The sequence below is a fragment of the Pan troglodytes genome, chromosome 1 (genome assembly GCF_028858775.2).
Source record: "Pan troglodytes isolate AG18354 chromosome 1, NHGRI_mPanTro3-v2.0_pri, whole genome shotgun sequence".
NCBI lineage: Eukaryota > Metazoa > Chordata > Mammalia > Primates > Hominidae > Pan > Pan troglodytes.
This window is the reverse complement of record NC_072398.2, coordinates 202,496,370-202,519,530: the sequence shown is the minus strand read 5'-3', so window position 1 is coordinate 202,519,530 and position 23,161 is coordinate 202,496,370. Positions and strand designations below refer to the sequence as shown.

The 23,161-nt window shown below is 44.4% G+C and overlaps 1 protein-coding gene and 1 pseudogene across 14 annotated transcripts in view; both read left to right on the top strand.

Moving 5' to 3' along the window:
• Window positions 1–23,161, top strand: part of PHACTR4 (phosphatase and actin regulator 4) — a 132,789-nt gene that overhangs the window by 98,067 nt on the left and 11,561 nt on the right. For all 14 annotated transcript variants that reach the window (XR_010154670.1, XM_513255.9, XM_009451933.5 and 11 more), the window contains 5 exons: window positions 55–219; window positions 752–1,138; window positions 7,917–8,514; window positions 10,477–10,661; window positions 14,821–14,974. Coding sequence is in view for 13 of the 14 variants with exons in the window: in XM_513255.9 (XP_513255.3) it covers window positions 55–219; window positions 752–1,138; window positions 7,917–8,514; window positions 10,477–10,661; window positions 14,821–14,974 (1,489 nt within the window). In the remaining variant the exon portion in view is untranslated. The remainder of the gene's footprint in view (window positions 1–54; window positions 220–751; window positions 1,139–7,916; window positions 8,515–10,476; window positions 10,662–14,820; window positions 14,975–23,161) is intronic.
• Window positions 15,735–15,853, top strand: LOC112207406 (U6atac minor spliceosomal RNA; annotated as a pseudogene).

Here is a 23,161-nt window from a genome sequence, read left to right as displayed (position 1 = left end):
TTTCTATCTATTCGTGACAACTTCATCACTTTGTACTCTTCTTTCACCTTGCAGGTGGTGAGGATCCAGGAAAGCCAAGCCATGCCATGTTAAAGAATGGCCATACCACCCCCATAGGGAATGCCAGATCATCTAGTCCAGTCCAAGTAGAGGAAGAGCCAGTAAGATTAGCAAGTCTTAGGAAAGCTATTCCAGAAGAGGACCTAAAGAAACGACTAGGTAAGAAACTCTGGATTTTTGAGTTTAAGAGCCACGGGCCGGTTATTCTCCTTACATAAGGGGTTTGCAAGAGAACAGGGAAAAGTGAAATCTAGAGAGAATTACATTCTCCTTTAACAATACCTTAACTAGCAACTTCAAGGGGAATTTCCTCCCCCACCCTGCTTTTATTCACAAAATACCTAAATTTGTGATCCTCAAGAAGGGAAGAGGATGTTAAGTATCAGATACCTATAGGATTTTTTCCAGCTACGCATTCCACTTCTTTCACCCAAGGAATTTTGTTGTGGCTCTCCTCCAGTAGCCTGGCCCTTGTGTGAAGAATCACTACCACAATGAGCATCTCTCAGTGAGCCTTTCTTACTGACATTTCTTAAGTATGGGGAGGTTGGGAGGCATTGAGAACGGTAACCTATAAGCTAATCTATAAATTAATTGGTGAAATTGGCCATAAATTCATAGATGTGTTAGCTTTTTCAGTCTCTCTTGTTACTCTCTCTTCCCTTTTTATACCATACATGTTATTACACAGGCTCAACTGGAAGCCAGCCTAATTCTGAAGCAGAGTCTGTTCCTGAGAATGTACCCAAACCACCTTTACTTCCTCCCAAAAGACCCGTGTCCTCTTCTCATGAAGCAAGTGAAGGGCAAGCAAAGGATGCCACTTCCTCTGGCGGCACGGCAAGGTTCATCATCTCCACCTCCATCACCACAGCACCCGCTGCCACCACTGCTGCCACAAGCCTCGCAAAGACTGTTAATCTCTCTGTCACCCCTTCCCCAGCACCCAGGACTCTGCCTGCTACTCCTGCCAGCACTAACACTACTGCTACCCCAAGCCTCACTCATATGGTCCCTGCCAAGCAGCCCCCTATCCCTCCCCCTAAACCAGCTCACAGAAATAGCAACCCTGTCATTGGTAAGTAAGTCTTTAGGCTTCCAGTGTTTTGGGTTTGGTTTGATGTTGGATGGTTATTTTATTTGATAACTGGTACAACATTGATTTGGTCTGTGAGAATTTTCCATATCTTGTCCCTTTGAATGACCTCAATATGGAGAAAAGTCTTAGGTTAAGAAAAAATAGGCCGGGTGCGGTGGCTCACGCCTGTAATCCCAGCACTTTGGGAGGCCGAGGTGGGTGGATCACAAGGTCAGGAGATTGAGACCATCCTGGCAACATGGTGAAACCCCGTCTCTACTAAAAATACAAAAAATTAGCCGGGCGTGGTGGCACGTGCCTGTAGTCCCAGCTACTTGGGAGGCTGAGGCAAGAGAATTGCTTGAACCCGGGAGGCGGAGGTTGCAGTGAGCCAAGATTGTGCCACTGCACTCCAGCCTAGGCGACAGAGAGAGACTCCGTCTCAAAAAAACAAAAACAAACAAACAAAGTCATGAAACTGAGGCAGATGGCCATAAATGTAAACATCACTAAGATTAGATTTAAGTTTGGGGGGTTTTAACCTATTTTTTAATCTAATATTTAATCTATTTTTCTAAAACAATGATTCCAAAACACTATACATATTTGTGTGTGTGTGTGTGTGTGTGTGTGTGTGTGTGTGTGTGTAATTGGACTGGATATGTGAAAACCATAACAGATTCCACCTGCATGGAATTATCTGTGGCACTTGCTGAAAAATTAGAATAATGCCTCAGCTCACAAGGGGCAAGGCAAACTTTTCAAATGAAAATTTTTAAATCTACTTAAAACTACCTATGCCTTCCATAAGCATAAATGAGTCTAGTAGATAAAAGGATGATTCTGTAGATGCCAGTGGAATTTGGGATTCAGTGTCTGGCATAGTTATCTTCATAGGGAACTGCAGAAGCTATTACTTAAATTGTTCTGATAAAATCATGTTTTGTCTTGGGAGAATTAAGAATGCTATTCTTATGTTAAAATAAGTGATGGTAGAGAAAGCAGGGAACATAATCAGTAAAATTTGTATGGGTTTAGTAAATTTTTTGCATTTACCCAAAGTTCTATTTAAGTCTACTTTCTTTATATAAATGCACAATTTCTTAGAAGAATTTTCAAGAAAGGGAGAGGAAAGCTAATGAGTGCTTCAAAGCTAATAAAAATATAGTTTTTTCAGGAAAAATGATACTAGGCTTAGTATTGCTTAAAGTTCTTGTTCACGATTGAATGAATGAATAAAAACTATACTCATTAAATATTTAATATCACCATGTTGGGTGGAGTGATTCAAACCTTGAAAAACAGGCTTAGAATATTTTATGAGTATGACAGTTTGGAGTAGCTTGATGAAAACAGGATGAAGTTGTTATTACCACCACTTTGGATGGATAGTGTCATGTTGACTTACCTGTGAGGAACTTGGGGAGCTTTCACATACTTATTTTCAAAACTACCTTGTGCTGCAGGAAACCAATTTTATCTTTTCCATAGGTAGGGCAATTAGAACATGAAGACATTGTGACTCATTCAAGGTTGTAGGCCGGGCGCGGTGGCTCATGCCTGTAATCCCAGCACTTTGGGAGGCAGAGGCGGGTGGATCACCTGAGGTCAGGAGTTCAAGACCAGCCTGGCCAACATGGTGAAACGCCATCTCTACTAAAAATACAAAAAATTAGCCGGGCATGGTGGCAGGCACCTGTAATCCCAGCTACTCGGGAGGCTGAAGCAGGAGAATTGCTTGCACGTGGGAAGCAGACGTTGCAGTGAGCTGAGATTGTGCCACTGCATTGCAGCCTGGGCAACAAGAGCAAAACTCCATCTCAAAAAAAAAAAAGAAAAAGGTTGTAGTTAGTGAAAGATAGAAACTGAACATAGGCTTTTCAACTCTCAGGTCCAGACCTCTGTTCCTTACAGTAGTGTTTGCAAACTGGTGTTCTCCTCAGGATCACCTAGAAAGCTTATGATAACAGACTGCTGGACACTACCCGTAGAGTTTCTGATTTTAGTAAGCCTGGGATGGGCTTGAGAATTTGCCTTTCTAATAGGTTCCCAGATGACACTGATGCTGCTCTCCAGGGAGCACACATTAAGAGCCTCTGCTCTACACCAGTGGCATACCACCCTTTTCAAGTTAAGGCAACATATAATATGATAATTTGTGTATGATACCCTGGACTAAACTGCAGAGCTCATTCTTAGCTTGAGGTAAATAGCCCAAAACAATAGACCTTGTAACTGAGGAATCAGTATTAGTCCATGAGGGGTCCTCAACAAAAGAAGAAAAATAGAACAGTTCACAGAGCATTTCTTAGAGCTAAATAGATTTAATTTAAAGGACTCTCTTTTATTCTAAAATTACAACCTTCCTAATCCTTTGGTGTTAAAATGCCATTTCTTTCACAAAAGGATTATGATCATAAATGGTTTACTTAATATCAAGCCTTATTTGGAAATCTTAGAAAATGACAACCTCAAAAAAACACTAGAAAAAAAAACCAACAATCTGAGGTTGATCAAGATTTTTGTTATTGTTTCGGTCACTGAAATCCAAAAGTTTGGAAATCATTGCTTCAGAAGTACTACTGTCTTCTCATCTGTATAACATGGAGTATTACGACTAAGGAAAAACCACCAGCAATAGCTGAACGGGTGAAAGGAATTATTACCCATCCCAGAAACACTCTGAAATTTTTCCACAGAACTACAGCCAGATGCTGTTGTCAGGGTATATATACCAGAATTTACTTCCTTAACATATATGCCTTCCTCAAATTACCAAATATAATTTATTTTATTAATTCAAAAGTAAAAATATTCATTTATGGTCTCATCAGGAATGAGTTTTGTTGTAGATGGAATAGCTAACAGCTATTTTTAGAGAATCAGCAAAAATCCAATCTTTCCAAAAATATCTCTTTCACTACTCCTAAAATTCACATTTTTAGAATCTTTTTGTGTGTGTATGCAGTGTTTTTCTAGAAAGCCTTTTTTAAAATTTATTTATGGGGCCAGGCATGGTGGCTCACGCCTGTAATCCCAGCCCTTTGGGAGGCCGAGGTGGGCAGATCGCTTGAGGCCCAGAGTTTGAGACCAGCCTGGGCAACATGGCGAAACCCCATCTCTACTAAAAATACAAAAAATGATCTGGGTATGATGGTGCATGCCTATAATCCCAGCTACTCAGGAGGCTGAGGCAGGAGAATCACTTGAACCCGGGAAGTGGCGGTTGCAGTGAGCCAAAATTGCACCACTGTACTCCAACCTAGGCAACAGAGCGAGACTCTGTCTCAAAAAAAAAAAAAATTATTTATGATGAGAGACATTAAAACATTACAAAATTAGGCCAGGCACAGCGGCTCATGCCTATAATCCCAGCATTTGGGGAGGCCGAGGTGGGAAGATCACTTGAGGCCAGGAGTTCAAGACCAGCCTGAGCAACGTAGCAAGACCCCATCTCTATAAAATATTTAAAAATTAGCTGGGCATGGTGACATGTGCCTGTAATTCTAGCTACTTGGGAGATTGAGGTAAGAGGATTGGGTAAGCACAGGAGTTCAAGGCTGCAGTGAGTTATGATTGCACCACTACACTCTAGCCTGGGTAACAGAGCGACATCCTGTCTCTAAAAAAAAAAGAAAAGGCTAGGTACAGTGGCTCACACCTGTAGTACCAACACTTTGGGAGGCTGAGGCAGGTAGATTACCTGAGCCCAGGAGTTTGAGACCAGCCTAGGCAACATGGAGAAACCCATCTCTACAAAAAATACCCCCCAAAAAATTAGCCGGGCATGGTGGCACATGCCTATGGTCCCAGCTACTTGGGAGGCTGAGGTGGGAGGATCACCTGAGCCCAGGGAGGTCAAAATTGCAGTGAGCCGTGACTGTGCCACTGCACTCCAGTGACACAGTGTGAGACCCTGTCTAAAATAAATTAATTTAATTTAAAAATAAAAATAAATTTAAAAAGAAAAGAGGCTGGGTGTGGTGGCTCACATCCATAATCCCAGCACTTTGGGAGGCTGAGATAGGTGTATCACTGGAGCCCAGGACCTCAAGACCAGCCTGGGCAGCATAGCGAGACCTTGTCTCTACTAAAAATTAAAAAAATTAGTCAGGCATGGTGGCATGGGCCTGTAGTCCTAGCTACTTGGGAGGCTGTAGCAAGAGGATCACTTGAACCCAGGAGATCGAGGCTGCAGTGAGCTATTGTTCATGCCACTGCATTCCAGTCTGGGCAACAGAGGGAGACCTTGTCTCAAAAGAAAAAAAAAAGGAATTTTAAAATTAGCTAGCCTTGGCCGGACACAGCGGCACATGCCTGTAATCCCAGCACTTTGGGAGGCCGAGGCGGGTGGATCACCTGGGGTCGGGAGTTCAAGACCAGCCTGACCAACATGGAGAAACCCCATCTCTACTAAAAATACAAAAAATTAGCCGGGCGTGGTGGCACATGGCTGTAATCCCAGCTACTCAGGAGGCTGAGGTAGGAGAATCACTTGAACCCAGGAGGTGGAGGTTGCAGTTAGCCGAGATGGCGCCATTGCACTCCAGCCTGGGCAACAAGAGTGAAACTCCATCTCAAAAAAGAAAAAAATAATTAGCTAGCCTTTTACTTTGAACATCTCCAATTTTGGAGATTTAGGACAAATACAGTTTTATTTAAGGGAAGTTTTTGAGAGTGTTTGAGAATACTGAGTGGGATGAAACTAAAGGGTTTGAGTAGAAGGTTAGAGGTTGGTGATCAAAAGAACTACTTTTTTTTTTTTTCCTGTCAGCAGGGAAAAAATAACTACCCCTTAATTACTTTACCAGTTTTGCTCCTGTGTGATCTGATGATCCACTTCTTACAGGTCATCTGGAGCCCTCCAAAGGGACTTTGCTGAAACAACACCAACACCTTTGCTGAGTCATTGTGGGCTTTGGTGAAACCATAGGAATATATACTGTCATGATACAGGGTGAAGGCTTCTCATCTAATAAACATATATTGAGGGTCCACTAGATGCCAGGTACTGTGCACAGCCCTGTGGATGATATGTTGATGGAGACAAGGTTGCCCTGCCATCAAGGAGCCCATCATATAGTGGAGAGTGAACATGGGAAGCTGAGGTGCAAAGGGAACATAAGAGGTGTGCATACCAATAAAAATTAGAGACAGTAGGCCGGGCGCGGTGGCTCACGACTGTAATCCCAGCACTTTGGGAGGCCGAGGCGGGCGGATCACGAGGTCAGGAGATTGAGACCATCCTGGCTAACATGATGAAACCCCGTCTCTACTAAAAATACACAAAAAATTAGCCGGGAGTGGTGGTGGGCGCCTGTAGTCTCAGCTACTTGGGAGGCTGAGGCAGGCGAATGGTGTGAACCCGGGAGGCAGAGCTTGCAGTGAGCCGAGATGGCACCACTCCACTCCAGCCTGGGCGACAAGACTCCGTCTCAAAAAAAAAAAAATTAGAGACAGTAGGATGCAGTCAAATAGTCAGAGACTTGGATACCAACTGAGTCCATGCCAGTTTGTAGTATGATCTTGGGCAAAGTCACCTAGCTTCTGTGGCCTTGCTTTTTCCTTCTGAAAAATGGTAAAGATGCTATCTTTTTTCCCCTGTCACCTCAGGTGGTATAAGGAGAATATGACTTCAAGGACAAAAAACACTTTGATTTCTTCAAAGGACTTTGCAATTGCTATAAAAATTCAAGATGTCAGTATTGACAGTTTTATAACACAGAGCTAAGATATCTAGATATCATTATCAGGATATGGTAACAATACCCACTAATACTTATTTTATGCTATCTGAATGTTTAAATTTTTTAATGGAGTACTGTTATACAAAATAACTTTTTTTTTTTTTGAGTCAGAGTCTTGTGCTGTCCAGCCTGGAGTGCAGTGGCATGACCTTGACTCACTGCAGCCTCCGCCTCCCAGGTTCAAGAGATTCTCGTGCCTCAGTCTCTCCCGAGTAGCTGGGATTATAGGTGCCCGCCACCACACCTAGCTAATTTTTGGGTCTTTTTTTTTTTTTAGTAGAGACGGGATTTCACCATGTTGGCCAGGCTGGTCTCGAACTCCTGACCTCAAGTAATCTGCCCACCTCGGCCTCCCAAAGTATTGGGATTACAGGTGTTAGCCACAGTGCCCAGCCACAAGATAACTTTTTATCAGATTTTTTTTTGTCTCTATTCATATTAACTACACCAAGATCAAGTTACAAAAAGTTGTTAGCCGGGTGCCATGGCTCACGCCTGTAATCCCAACACTTTGAGAGGCCAAGGCAGGTGGATCATTTGAGGTCAGGAGTTCGAGACCAGCCTGGCCAACATAGTGAAAGCCCGCCTCTACTAAAAATACAAAAATTAGCCGGGCCGTAGTGGCGTGCGCCTGTAATCTCAGCTACTTGGTAAACTGAGGCAGGAGTATCACTTGAGCCTGGGAGGCAGAGGTTGCGGTAAGCCAAGATCGCGCCACTGCACTCCAGTCTGGGCGAGACAGTGAGACCCTGTCTCAAAAAAAAAAAAAAAAAAATTGTCATATCTGTTGCCATAGCAATGAAGTAAGCTACTCATCAGTCTTCCTACACCTCTGTACATTTATTAGGCCTTCTATTTGAATAAATATAAACTTCATTTCAGGATAAAATATATAGGGAATGGCAAAACTATGAAATTATTTAACTTGCTTAAAAGATTAAAACTGAACTCAACTTTAATTCTAGGCCCTGGGCCGGCCCTTCAAAGCATTGGAAAGTCGTGAAATTGATGTGTTGCTCTCTCTTTTCCAGCTGAACTGTCCCAAGCAATAAACAGTGGTACATTGTTATCAAAACCGTCCCCACCCTTACCACCTAAGAGAGGCATTCCGTCAACCTCAGTACCCACCTTGGAGTCTGCTGCTGCCATCACCACAAAAACACCAAGTGATGAAAGAGAGAAGAGCACGTGTTCTATGGGCTCGGAACTACTACCAATGATCTCACCTCACTCTCCGTCCCCACCACTGCCTACTCATATACCTCCAGAGCCTCCACGCACCCCTCCATTCCCTGCTAAGACTTTTCAAGTTGTGCCAGAAATTGAGTTTCCACCATCCTTAGATCTACACCAGGAGATTCCCCAGCAGGAAGATCAGAAAAAGGAAGTCCCCAAGAGGATATTGGACCAGAACTTTGGGGAGCCCCATATACCCTCTAGGCTGCCTCCACTCCCACTGCATATTCGAATCCAGCAGGCCCTCACCAGCCCACTTCCCATGACTCCTATTCTGGAGGGTTCTCACAGAGCTCATTCGTTGCTTTTTGAAAACAGTGACAGCTTTTCTGAGGACAGCAGTACGCTGGGTCGGACCAGGTCTCTTCCCATCACTATTGAAATGCTAAAAGTGTAAGTGCCTTTAAAGCTTGCCTCTTATTTCTCCTTTACTCTAGATAGCCCTGCTTGGAAAAAATTACTTATAAAAAGAAAATGTGGGCCGGGCCTAGTGGCCCACACCTGTAAGCCCAGCACTTTGGGAGGCTGAGGCGAATGGACCAATCACTTGAGGTCAGGAGTTCAAGACCAGCCTGGCCAATACAGTAAAACCCTGTCTCGATGAAAATAACAAAAATTGGCCAGGCGTGGTGGCACATACCTGTAATCCCAGCTACTCGGGAGGCTGAGGCAGGAGAATCGCTTTAACAGGGAGGTGGAGGTTGCAGTGAGCCAAGACTGTGCCACTGTACTCCAGCCTGGGCGACAAAGCGAGACTCTGTCTCACAGGAAAAAAGAAAATGTGAATAATTTTTTTTTTTTTCCGAGATGGAGTCCTGCTCTGTCACCCAGGCTGGAGTGCAGTGGCACGATCTCCGCTCACTGTAACCTCTGCCGCCCAGGTTCAAGCGATTCTCCTGCCTCAGCCTCCCGAGTAGTTGGGACTACAGGCATGTGCCACCACATTTGGCTGATTTTTGTATTTTTAGTGGAGATGGGGTTTCAACATGTTGGCCAGGCTGGTCTCGAACTCCTGACCTCAGGTGATCCACCTGCATCGGTCTCACAAAGTGCTGGGATTGCAAGTGTGAGCCACCGCACCCAGCGTTGTGAATAAATTTAAAGTACAAAGAATACTCTGCCAAAAGGATAAGTTGTAGAATTTGGACTCTTTCTTTTTTTAATCTTATCTTAAAACTTTATTTTTATTTATTTATTTATTTATGTTTGAGACAGGTTCTCACTCTCTCACTCAAGCTGGAGTCAGTGGTGCAGTCTTGGCTCACTGCAACCTCCATCTCCTGGGCTCAAGCAATTCTCCCTCCTCAGCCTCCCGAGTAACTGTGACTACAGGCGCATGCCATCACACCCAGCTAATTTTTATATTTTTTGTTAGAGATGGGGTTTTGCCATGTTGCCCAGGCTTGCCCCGAACTCCTGGGCTCAAGCAGTCTGCCTGCCTCAACCTCCCAGAATGCTGGGATCATGGGTGTGAGCCACTGCGCCTGGCCAAATTTTGACTTTTTACTCTCGTGATTTTTTTTTTTCATGGAGATTTTTGTGATGACACAAAATTTACAAAATTATGTACATGAAAAATTACAACCGCTAGTTTTATATACTACAGGGAAGGCATTGTATAATGTTGTGCTTAAGAGCATTCACCTTGGAGTGAGATAGCCCTGGGTTCAAATTGCAGCACTACCACTCTTAGCTTATAGTGTGTTAAGTTACTTAAGCCTTTGCTCTTTAGTTATATCATCTCTAAATGGGAATAATATTTACTCTGTAGGCTTGTGAGAATGACATTAGACAAATTCTGGAAAGCACCAGTGCCTAATAAGTGGTAAAGCTGGGATCTGAACCCTTAGATTAATACCTGCTAAGAAGTTTCTTAGCAAGATTGTTAAAGTTAAGGGAGAGAATTAATTATAAGTTACTTCATTCATAGATTTTTTGTATTTATGGTTATTTCAGTCCTTTGTCTTTTTTTTTTTTTTTTTTTTTTTTATTGAGATAGAATCTCACTCTTGTCACCCAGGCTGGAGTGTAGTGGCACAATCTCGGTTCACTTCAACCTCTGCCTCCTGGGTTCAAGAGATTCTCCTGCCTCAGCCTCTCAAGTAGCTGGGATTACAGGCACCTGCCACCATGCCCGGCTAATTTTTGTATTTTTAGTAGACACAGGGTTTCACCATGTTGGCCAGGCTGGTCTCAAACTCCTGACCTCAGGTGAATTTGCCCACCTCCATCTCCCAAAGTGCTGGGATTACAGGCATGAGCCACCACGCCCAGTCTTTATTTCAGTCCTTTGTCTTAAAAGTCAGTTATCCTCTTCGTTTCTAAAAGGAAAATATAATTATGTTAATTTGTTAGTCCAGACGATGAAGAAGAGGAGGAGCAAACCTGTCCATCCACATTCAGTGAAGAAATGACACCTACCTCAGTCATTCCTAAATTACCACAGTGTCTACGGGAGGAAGAAGAGAAGGAGAGCGACTCTGATTCAGAAGGTCCCATTCAGTACCGAGATGAAGAAGATGAAGATGAAAGCTATCAGAGTAAGAAGGGAGGGAAAAGCAAAACAGAGAATTCTTTTCCAGATAAAGCTATTTGCTGATCTTAGCAAGTGTCAAAAGAGATATGGAAACAGGTACCTTCTCCCATTAAGTCATCTGGCTAACTGATGTTGGAAGCCACTGTGAAGGACTCCTTGTCCCTATTATCACCCCTCTGTTAAAACAAGCCAAGACAGGGATCCAAGTAGATCGAGTCACTCAGGTTTTAGGTTTTTTGTTTTTTTTGTTTTAATTTTTTTTTTTTTTTTTTTTGGACAAGGTTTTGATCTGTCACCCAGCTGGAGTACAGTGGTGCAATCGTAGCTCACTGTAGCCTCGAACTCCTGGACTTAAGTGATCCTTACGCCTCAACCTCCCAAATAGCTAGGACAGATGTGTGCCACAACTGGTTAGGTTTCTTTGATTTTTTGTTTTGTTTTTTGCTTTTGTAGAGACAGGGTCTCGTTATGTTGCCTAGCCTGTTCTTTTTTTTTTGACAGAGTTTTGCTCTTGTTGCCCAGGCTGGAGTGCAATGGTGTGATCTCGGCTCAGTTTAACCTCCACCTCCCAGGTTCAAGCAATTCTCCTGCCTCAGCCTCCCAAGTAGCTGGGATTACAGGCATGTGCCACCACACCTGGCTAATTTTGTATTTTTAGTAGAGATGGGGCTTCACCATGTTGGTCAGACTGGTCTCAAACTCCCGACCTCAGGTGATCTGCCTGCCTCGGCCTCCCAAAGTGCTGGGATTATAGGAGTCAGCCACCGCGCCTGGCCATAAAAGATTATATATATATATATATATATATATATATATATATTTTTTTTTTTTAGACAGAGTCTTGCTCTGTCATCCAGACTGGAGTGCAGTGGCACGATCTCAACTCACTGCAACCTCCGCCTCCCGGGTTCAAGCAATTCTCCTGCCTCAGCCTCCCAAGTAGCTGGGATTACAGGCGCCTGCCACCAGGCCCAGCTAATTTTTTTTTATTTTTAGTAGAGGCGGGGCTTCACTGTGTTGGCCAGGCTGGTCTCAAACTCGACCTCGTGATCCGCCCGCCTCCCAGAGTGCTGAGATTACAGGTGTGAGCCACTGTGCCCAGCTGCCCAGGCTGTTATTGAACTCCTGACCTCATGTGATCCCCCTGCCTTGACCTCCCAAAGCTCTAGGATTACAGGCATGAGCCACCGTGCCTAGCCTATTTTTAATTTTTATAGATATATAATAGTAGTACATATTTATGGGGTACATGAGATATTTTGATATAAGCATGTGTGTATGGGTAATTAGGCTATCCACCTCAAGCACTTATCATTTGTTTGTATTGGGATTATTCCAAATCTACCTTTCTGGTTATCTTGAAATATACAATGAATTATTGTTAACTATAGTCACCCTATTGTGCCACCGAACACTAGATCTTATTCCTTTTTTTTGAGACAGTGTCTCACTCTGCAGGCTAGAGTGCAGTGGCACAATCTCAGCTCACTGGAACCTCCACTTCCTGGCTCAAGCGATGCTCCAACCTCAGCCTCCCAAGTAGCTGAGAACACAGGTGTGAGCCACCACGCCCAGCTCATTTGTGTATTTTTTTGTAGAGACAGGGTTTCACCATGTTGCCCAGGCTGGTCTCGAACTTGTGAGCTCAAAGTGATCTGCCCAGCTCAGCTCCCAAAGTGCTGCGATTACAGGCATGAGCCACCATGCCTGGCCTAGATCTTATTCCTTCTGTCTAATTCTGTTTTTATACCCATTAACCAGTCTCTCTCTCCCCCATCCCCTCTACCCTTACCTGCCTCTGGTAACCACCATTTTATTTATTACCTCCATGAGATCAACTTTTTTAGCTCCCACGTAAGAGTGAGAACATAAAACATTTATCTTTCTGTGCCTGGCTTATTTCACTTAACATAATGTCCTCCAGTTCCATCCATTTTGTTGCAAATAACAGGATTTCTTTCTTTTTCATGGCAGAATAATATTCAATTGTGTATATACACCACGTTTTCTTTATCCCTTCATTTATTGATGGACATTTAGTCTGATTCCATATCTTGGGGATTATAAATAGTACTGCAATAAGCATGACTGATTGATTTGCTGATTTCCTTTCTTTTGGATATGTACCCAACAGTGGGATTGCTGGATCGTATGGTAATTCTTTTTTTTTTTTTAATAGACGGAGGCTCACTCTGTCACCAGGCAGGAGTGCAGTGGCACGATCTCAGCTCACTGTAACCTCCGCCTCCCAGGTTCAAGCGATTCTCCTGCCTCAGCCTCCCAAGTAGCTGGGATTACAGGTGTGTACCACCATGCCCAGCTCATTTTAGTATATATATATATTTTTTTTTTTAAGTGGAGACAGGGTTTCACCATATTGGCTGGGATGGTCTCGATCTCTTGACCTCATGATCCACCTGCCTTGGCCTCCCAAAGTGCTGGGATTACAGGCATGAGCCACCGTGACTGGCCCAGTAGTTCTATTTTTAAGGGTGTTTGTTTGTTTTGTTTTGTTTTTTAAGTAGAGACGGAGTCTTGCTGTGTTGCTCAGACTGATCTGAAACTCCCAGCCTCAAGCAGTCCTCCTGCCTTGGCCTCCCAATGTGCTGCATTACAAGCATGAGCCACCTCATTTGCCCCATTTTCAGTTTTTTAAGGAACCTCCATAGTGTTTTCCACAATGGCTGTACTAATTTCAGGTTTTTGTCTGCCCCCAATTTTAAAACTATTCGCCTAAGTGCCTCTAATCCCAGCACTTTGGGAGGCTGAGGCCAGTGAGGTCAGGAGCTTGAGACCAGCCTGGCCAACATGGTGAAACCACATCTCTTCTAAAAATAGAAAAAATTAGCCAGGCATGGCTGGCCACGGTGGCTCACACCTATAATCCCAACACTTTGGGAGGCTGAGGCAGGCGGATCACCTGAGGTCAGGAGTTCGAGATCAGCCTGGCCAACGTGGTGAAACCCCATCTCTACTAAAAATAAAAAATTGGCTGAGCGTGGTAGCAGGCGCCTGTAATCCCAGCTACTCAGGAGGCTGAGGCAGGAGAATTGCTTGAACCCAGGAGACAGAAGTCACAGTGAGCCAAGACTGCACCACTACACTCCAGCCGGGGTCACAGAGCGAGACTCTGTCGCAAAAAAAAAAAAAAAAAAAAGCCAGGCATGGTGACAGGCACCTGTAACCCCAGCTACTCAGGAGGCTGAGGCAGGAGAATTGCTTGAGCCTGGGAGGTGGAGGTTGCAGTGAGCTGAGATCGTGCCACTGCACTGCAGCCTGGGCGACAGAGCAAGACTCCGTCTCAGAAAAAAAAAAAAGAGGCCAGGCGTGGTGGCTCACGCCTATAATCCCTGCACTTTGGGAGGCTGAGGCGGGTGGATCACCTGAGGTCAGGAGTTCAAACCACCCTGGCCAACATAACAAAACCCCGTGTCTACTAAAAACACAAAAAATTAGCTGGGCGTGGTGACCCACGCCTATAATCTCAGCTACTCAGGAGTCTAAGGCAGGAGAATCACTTGAACCTGGGAGGCGGAGGTTGCAATGAGCCGAAATCGTGACACTGCACTCCAGCCTGGGCAACAAGAGCAAAAGCTCTGTCTCAAACAAACAAACAAACAAACAAAAAAACCAACAACAATATGGAGTAGAGGAAAGGTGGCACATGGGCTAAGTTGAAAAGATAAAAGTGATGTTTTCCCTTTGGTCTAATGAACTTATTGCCACAGGGCAGAGAAAAATAAACATTTTCATACCCGCACATCTTTGCAAATAATTGAGTCCTGATTAATTAAAGTAGAAAGGCAGCTTTAAAAACAGACAGACTATGAGGTGTTAGTATGAAAGCCTTTATGTTTTAATTCAGAGGGCTGTCCCATGCTTAGATTCTCTCTCCTGTAGCAACTCTTACCAAGGAGGAAAAATGTAGAGGCCTGATAGAAGAGAAAAGATACCTTTTAACCATCTCAGTCCATCTGGCTAAAAAGATTTTTAGGTGTCTTTAGCTTTACCCCCACCTCAGTGTTCGGCTGGATCATTTGAGGCCAGGTGGAAACTGGGAATTAAATATTGTATTTGTTCAGACTCTTGCCTAGCTCCAGGTAAGGTTGAACCTTTGGCTTTAAGCCTCAAGTTCTACATTTTTTTCTTCCCCGTGTGCAAAGGTGCTCTCGCCAACAAAGTGAAGAGGAAAGACACACTGGCAATGAAGTTGAACCACAGACCCAGTGAACCAGAGTTGAACCTGAATTCTTGGCCTTGTAAAAGCAAGGAGGAGTGGAATGAAATACGGCACCAGATTGGAAACACACTGATCCGGTAGGCCTTTGCTTAGATTTGCTTGATTGATTTGGTTATGCCAGTATTTGTGTTAGATGTTGTTAGATGTGTTGTTTTTTTGTGTGTGTTTTGTTTCGTTTTCTGAGACAGGGTCTTGCTCTGTCACCCAGGCTGGAGTAGTGGCGCGATCTCGGCTCACTGTAACCTCCACCTCCCAGGTTCAAGCAATTATCATGCATCAGTCTCCTGAGTAGCTGGCGTTATAGGCACCTGCCACCACGCCAGGCTAATTTTTGTATTCTTAGCAAAGACAGCGTTTCGCCATGTTGGCCGGGCTGGTCTCGAACTGCTGGCCTCAAGTGATCACCCACCTTGGCCTCCACAAGTGCTGGGATTATAGGCGTCAGACCCTGTACCTAGTCTATATGTTTACTTTGTTGTGGAGTATTCATTTACCTTTTTTAGTGTGATTTTTTTTTTTTCTTTTCAGACAGGGTCTTGATCTGTCACCCAGGCTGGAGTGCAGTGGTTCAATCATGGCTCACCACCTCCAACTCTTGGGTTCAAGGCACCCTCCTACCTCAGCCTCTTGACTAGCTGGGTCCTCAGGCATGCGCCACCATGCACTGCTAATTTTTGTAATTTTTTGTAGAGACAGGGTCTCTCTGTGTTTCCCAGGCTGGTCTCGAACTCATGGCCTCAAACATTCCTCCCACGTTGCCCTCCGAAAGTCCTGGGATTATAGGTGTAAGCCACCACACCCATCACTTTGAGTATAATTTTTAAAAATACATATTGGGTTTTGCATGAAAGGAGAGAAGGTTAGCACTCCACTTGACAAGGATGGAAGAGGGCCTTTGGGCCTGACAACACACATACAAGGCATTGCCACTTACTACGTGGCATCTAACTATCTTTACAAAAAAAGAAAAAGAAAAGAGGCTGGGTGCGGTGGCTCATGCCTGTAATCCTAGAACTTCGGGAGGCTGAGGTGGGCAGATCATCTGAGGTCAGGAGTTCAAGACCAGCCTGACCAATATGATGAAACCCCATCTCTACTAAAAATACAAAAATTAGCCAGGCATGGTGGCATGCACCTATAGTCCCAGCTACTCGGGAGGCTGAGATCGGAGAATTGCTTGAACCCAGGAGGCAGAGGCTGCAGTGAGCCGAGATCGCGCCACTGTACTGCAGCCTGGGCGACAGAGTGAGACTCCATCTAAAAAAAAAAAAGATAGAAAAGAAAAGAAACAAAAAAATATATATTGGACACAGTTGGGTATCCTCTAAGAATGTGGAAATTGAAGATGTAGCTGCCTGTGAGAGTTTTATTTTATTTTATTTATTTTATTTTTGAGATGGAGCCTCGCTCTGTTACCCAGGCTGGAGTGCAATGGTGCAATCTCGGCTTACTGCAACCTCTGCCTCCCGGGTTCAAGTGCTTCTCCTGCCTCAGCCTCCTGAGTAGCTGGGACTACAAGCTCATACCACCACACCTGGCTAATTTTTGTATTTTTAGTAAAGATGGGGTTTCACCATGTTGGCCAGGCTGGTCTCGAACTCCTGACTTAGGTGATCTGCCCTCCTTGGCCTCACAAAGTGCTGGGATTACAGGTGTGAGCCACCACACCTGGCCAGCCTGTGAGAGCTTTAAACCATGAGATAGACATATGGTTTTGCAAAAGTTTCTACATAAATCAGAATGGTTCCCAGAACAGAAAGGCTCCTCTGTCAATTTTTTTTATCTGGTTGCTTAACCATAAGATGCCAACCCAATTAACAGTCACACCCATATTTGCATTATATCTGTTTGATATGTTCCGTGTAACTGCCTCCTTTCAAAGTGTTGGTATATTTTTCAAGTCAACTGGAACCAAAAGTATAGAGAAACTGAATGCAAGCCAGCTTTCTGCATATGTAACAGTGTAAGAATCCAGGTTGTATAGATGGGTTTTTGTTTGACACAGATGTTTCTCCCAATAAAGAGAGGATAAGGAGCTGGAACTCGTGGCACAGTTCCCTACAAAATAATTAATTGATCATGTCTACTAATTAAAATTTCTTTTTCTGTACTATTGCAGATACCTGGTTTTGGCTGGGCAAGGTGGCTCACACCTATAATCCCAACATTTTGGGAGGCTCACTTGAGGTGGGAGGCTCACTTGAGCCCAGGAGTTTCAGACCAACCCGGGCAACAAAGTGAGATCCCATCTGTACAAAAAATTAAAAAATTAGCTGGGCATGGTGGCACATACCTCTAGTCCAGCTATTCTGGAAGCTTAGGTAGAAGGATCACTTGAGCCCGAGAGATCAAGGCCGCAGTATGCTGTAATTGCACCACTGCACTCCACCCTGGGTGACAGAGCAAAACCCTGTCTCAAAAAAAAAAAAAAAGAAGACACCTGGCTTTACTGTGTATGCTGTACCTCAGGGCAAGTTTTCCCTTTGTCTTCTAATAGACACTTTTTGGATCCAGAAATTGTTCTCTGCAGTTTCTTTACTTAAACATAATTATCAGCCTGTATGACCTCTGTGGTCTGACTACTTTGAAATTAAGGGAGAAGGCTGGGCACGGTGGCTCACTCCTGTAATCCCAGCACTTTGGGAGGCTGAGGTGGGCGGATCACTTGAGCCCAGGAGTTCGAGGCAACATGACAAGACCCTGTCTCGACAAAAAAAACAAAAAACTTAGCCAGACATGGTGGCACACGTTTATGGTCCCAGCTACTCAAGAGGCTGAGGCAGGGGGATTGCTTGAGCCCAGGAGGGGCTCAAGATCGGCCCAGGAGGTCAAGACCCAGGCGATCAAGGCCCAGGAGGTCAAGACTGCAGTGAGCTGTGCTCATGCCCCACTGCACTCCAGCCCAGTCATCAGAGCAAAACCTTGTCTCAAAAAAAAGTAAAGAAAGACATGTTTATTATATGGTAGTTTGAAAAATTCCAAAAAAAGAGATAAATCATGGCCGGACGCGGTGGCTCACGCCTGTAATCTCAGCACTTTGGGAGGCCCGAGGCGGGTGGATCATGAGGTCAGGAGATCGAGGCCATCCTGGCTAACACGATGAAACCCTGTCTCTACTAAAAATACAAAAAAATTAGCTGGGTGTGGTGCTGGGCCTGTAGCCCAGCTACTCGGGAGGCTGAGGCAGGAGAATGGCATGAACCTGGGAGGCAGAGCTTGCAGTGAGCCGACATCGCGCCACTGCACTCCAGCCTGGGTGACAGAGCAAGACTCCGTCTCAAAAAAAAAAAAAAAAAAAGAGAGAGAGAGAGATAAATCAGCCATAATCCTATACCCTATAAGCCAGGATTTGGCAAACTTTTTCTGTAAAGAACCAAATAGTAAATATTTTAGGATACGGTGCAGTGGCTCATGCCTGTAATCCCGGTACTTTGGGAGGCCAATGTGGAAGAATTGCTTGAGGCCAGGAGTTTGAGACCAGCCTGGGTAACATAGTAAGACTCTATCACTACAAAAATAAAAATAGGTCAGGCACAGTGGCTCACACCTGTAATCCCAGCACGTTTGAAGGCCGAGGCAGGTGGATCACATGAGATCAGGAGTTCCAGACCAGCCTGGCCAACATGGTGAAACCCCATCTACTAAAAATACAAAAATTAGCCAGGCGTGGTGGCGCCCACCTGTAATCCCAGCTACTCAGGACACTGAGGCAAGAGAATCACTTGAACCCAGGAGGCAGAGGTTTCAGTGAGCTGAGATCACACCATGGCACTCCAGTCTGGACGACAGAGTAAGACTCCATCTCAAAAAATAATAAATTAAATAGCCAGGCATGGTAGCATGCCCCTGTAGTCCTAGCTAAGTGGGAGGCTGTGGCAGCAGAACTACTGAAGCCCAGTAGTCTATATACTAGACAGGGCATAAATATAGTTATATTTAATATATTTAATATATGTGTGTATGTGTATATATATGTGTGTATGTGTACATATATGTGTGTATGTGTATATATGTGTGTGTATGTGTAATATATATGTGTATGTGTGTATATATATATCCATATATATATATATATATATATGGATTTGATGGCCATATAAACTCTCTTTCTTTTTTCTACCTTTAAAAATATAAAAACATGGGTTGGGCGCAGTGGCTCATGCCTGTAATCCCAGCACTTTGGGAGGCCAAGGCGGGTGGATCACGAGGTCAGGAGATAGAGACCATCCTGGCTAACACGGTGAAACCCCATCTCTACTAAAATTACAAAAAATTTAGCCGGGTGGTGGCAGGCACCTGTAGTCCCAGCTACTCGGGAGGCTGAGGCAGGAGAATCGCTTGAACCCAGGGGACAGAGGTTGCAGTGAGCTGAGTTCACACCACTGCACTCCAGCCTGGGCAACAAGAGCAAAAGAAACTCTGTTTCACAAGAAAATATAGTTTATACATACAGTGGAATATTATTTAATCTTAAAAAAGAAGGAAATCCTACAATATGCTAACAACATAGTCAAACCTTGAGGACATTAATATGAGTAAGCCAGTCACAGAACAATAAATACTGCATGATTCCACTTCTGCGCGGTATCTGAAATAGTCACATTTATAGAAGCAGAGAGTAGAAAGATAGTTGTCAGGGGCTTGGGGATTGAAGGCAGGGGTGATAGGGAGTTGCTAATAAATAAGTATAAAGTTTTAGTTATGCATGATGAGTAAGTTCTAGAGATCCACTGTACAACATTGTGTTTATAGTTAATACTGTAGACTGGGCGCGGTGGCTCACGCCTGTAATCCCAACACTTTGGGACACCAAGGCAGGCAGATCACAAGGTCAGGAGGTCAAGACCAGCCTGGCCAGCGTGATGAAACCCCATCTCTACTAAAAATACAAAAATTAGCCGGGTGTTGTGGCAGGCACCTGTAATCCCAGCTAGTCAGGAGGCTGAGGCAGGAGAATTGCTTGAACCTGGGAGGCAGAGGTTTCAGTGAGCCGGGATCCCGTGCCACTGCACTCCAGCCTGGGCAACAGAGTGAGACTCTGTCTCAATCAATCAATCAATAGTTAATACTGTATTGGCCAGCTGTGGTGGCTCATGCCTATAATCCCAATACTTTGGGAGGCCGAGGCAGGTGGATCACGAGGTCAGGAGTTCCAGACCAGCCTGACCAACATGGTGAAACCCCATCTCTACTAAAAATACAAAAATTAGCCGGGTGTGGTGGCACGTGCCTGTAATCCCAGCTACTCAGGAGGCTGAGGCAGGAGAATCGCTTGAACCTGGGAGGCAGAGGTTGCAATGAGCCGAGATCACGCCACTGCACTCCAGCCTGGGCAACAGAGTGAGACTCCATCTCAAAAATAATAATAATAATACTGTATTGTATACTTAAAAATCTGTTCAAAAGGTAGATCTCATAGTAAGTGTTATCACTATAAAATAAGATTGAAATTTAAAAAAACACACACAATGAGAGACCACCACGAGTACACTAGGATGGCTAAAGTTATGCAATTTAAAAGACTGACAAGGCCGGGTGTGGTGGCTCACCCCTGTAATCCCAGCACTTTGGGAGGCCGAGGCAGGCAGATCACCTGAGGTTGGGAGTTCGAGACCAGCCTGATCAACATGGAGAAACCTCATCTCTACTAAAAATACAAAATTAGCTGGGCGTGGTAGCACATGCCTGTAATCCCAGCTACTTGGGAGGCTGAGGCAGGAAATCACTTGAACCGGGGAGGCAGAGGTTATAGTAAGCCAAGATCGGGCCACTGCACTCCAGCTTGGGCAACAGTGCAAAACTCTGTCTCAAAAAGAAAGGAAAGGAAATAAATACAGGAGTGATATGTTCATTCTTGCAATTGTGATGATGATTTCACAGGTGATATATGGCAAAAGTGGCCAAATTGTACATGTTAAATATGTACACAGTTGTACATATTTACAGTATTATTGTATGTCAGTTATATCGTATTAAAGCTGGTTTGTTTTTTTGTTTTTTTTTTTTTCAAAGAACATTTAAAAAGGAAGGCCCAGGCCAGGCATGGTGGCTCATGCCTGTAATCCCAACACTTTGGGAGGCTGAGGTAGGAGGATCACTTAACGTCTGGAGTTCAAGACCAGCCTGACCAACATGGTGAAACCCCATCTCTATTAAAAGTTAGCTGGGCCTAGTGGTACATGCCTGTAGTCTCAGCTACTCAGGAGGCTGAGGCAGGGCAATCACTTGAACCCAGGAGGCTGAGGTTGCAGTGAGCCAAGGTGGCACCAGTGCACTCCAGCCTGGGCGACAGAGTGAGACTCTGTCTCAAAAAAAAAAACAGGAAGGTCCAGCTGGGTGTGGTGGCTAACATCTCTAATTCCAGCCCTTTGGGAGGCTGAGCTGGGTGAATCACTTGAGCCCAGGAATTTGAGACCAGCCTGGGCAATATGGCAAAACTCCATCACTACCAAAAATAAAAAAATTAGCCAGCCCAGTCTCTAAATAAATAAATACATATATACATACATACGTACTTTTTAAAAAATAAAATGGGGCGGGGCACAGTGGCTCACGCCTGTAATCCTAGTACTTTGGGAGGCCGAGGCGGGAGGATCACAAGGTCAGGAGATTGAGACCATCTTGGCTAACACAGTGAAACGCCATCTCTACTAAAACTACAAAAACTTAGCCGGGCATGGTGGCACTCGCCTATAGTCCCAGCTACTCGGGAGGCTGAGGCAGGAGAATCGCTTGAACCTGGGAGGCGGAGGTTGCAGTGAGCCGAGATCAAGCCACTGTATTCCAGCCTGGGCGGCAGAGCAAGATTCTGCCTAAAAAAAAATAAAAATAAAATAAAAATAAATAAATAAAATGGAAGGTCCTTGAGGTAGGAGGATCATTTGAGCCTAGGAGGTGGAGCTGCAGTGAGCTGTGATCACACCACTGCACTCTAGCCTGGGTACAGAGTGAGACCCTGACACACACACACACACACACACACACACACACACACACACACAAAAGGAAGGTCTTGTTCAGAAAGAAAAGTTGTATATAGAATGGGACTGGAAGTTCCTTATGCAAGCAACAGAAGAGTTGAAAAATTTGCAAGTACTAGCTAATTAGCCCAAATACTGTCTGAGAAGTATAAATTAAAAGTAAGAAATGAATAACTTTCTGATTCCAAAAATGACAAATTGTAGTTTTTTGTTGGTTTTTTTTTTTTTTTTTTTTTGAGATGGAATCTCACTCTGTTGCCCAAGCAAGAGTGCAGTAGCATGAGCTTCAGCTCACTGCAACCTCCATCTCCCAGGTTCAAGCATTCTCCTGCCTCAGCCTCCCAAGTAGCTGGGACTACAGGAGCACGCCACAACATCTGGCTAATTTTTGTATTTTTCAGTAGAGACGGGGTTTTACCATGTTGGCCAGGCTGGTTTTGAGTTCCTGACCTCAGGTGATCCACCTGCTTCAGCTTCCCAAAGTGCTGGGGATTACAGGCATGAGCCACCACACCTGGCCAACAAATTGTTATTGGTGAATAACATCTCAGAACTGTGATGAGGTGAGATAACTTTATCAAATGCTTCACAGAGAAGACTGAGATTTAAATCATAGAATTATAGAATATCACACAGAAAGAGACAAACTTAAATTCCAGTGGTTCCTAAGCCACTGATTTAAAAACCTAGCTGGGCACTGCCAGGTGTGGTGGCTCACGCCTGTAATCCTAGCACTTTGGGAGGCCGAGGCAGGCAGATCACAAGGTCAGGAGATCGAGACCATCCTGGCTAACACGGTGAAACCCCGTCTCTACTAAAAATACAAAAAATTACCCAGGCGTGGTGGCAGGCACCTGTAGTCCCAGCCACTTGGAAGGCTGAGGCAGGAGAATGTCATGAACCCAGGAGGCGGAGCTTGCAGTGAGCCGAGATTGCACCACTGCACTCCAGCCTAGGCGACAGAGCAAGACTCCATCTCAAAAAAAACCTAGCTGGGCATAATGCCTTGCGCCTATAATCCCAGCAGTTTGGGGGGCCAAGGCTGGAAGATAGCTTGAGCCCAGGAGTTCAAGACTATCCTGGGCAACAGAGTGAGACCCTCATCTCTATTTTTAAAAAATTGTAAAAAAAAAAATCTAAAGAGGGACATCTGAGTCATAGAAGAAGTTTTGTGAAAAAAAAAATCTATATATAGATATATGTAATTTCATTTTTCATCCTGATTTTCTGAATCAGAATTTCTGTTAACGTTTCTTGGGAATCTGTGTTTTCTAAAAAGTCTCT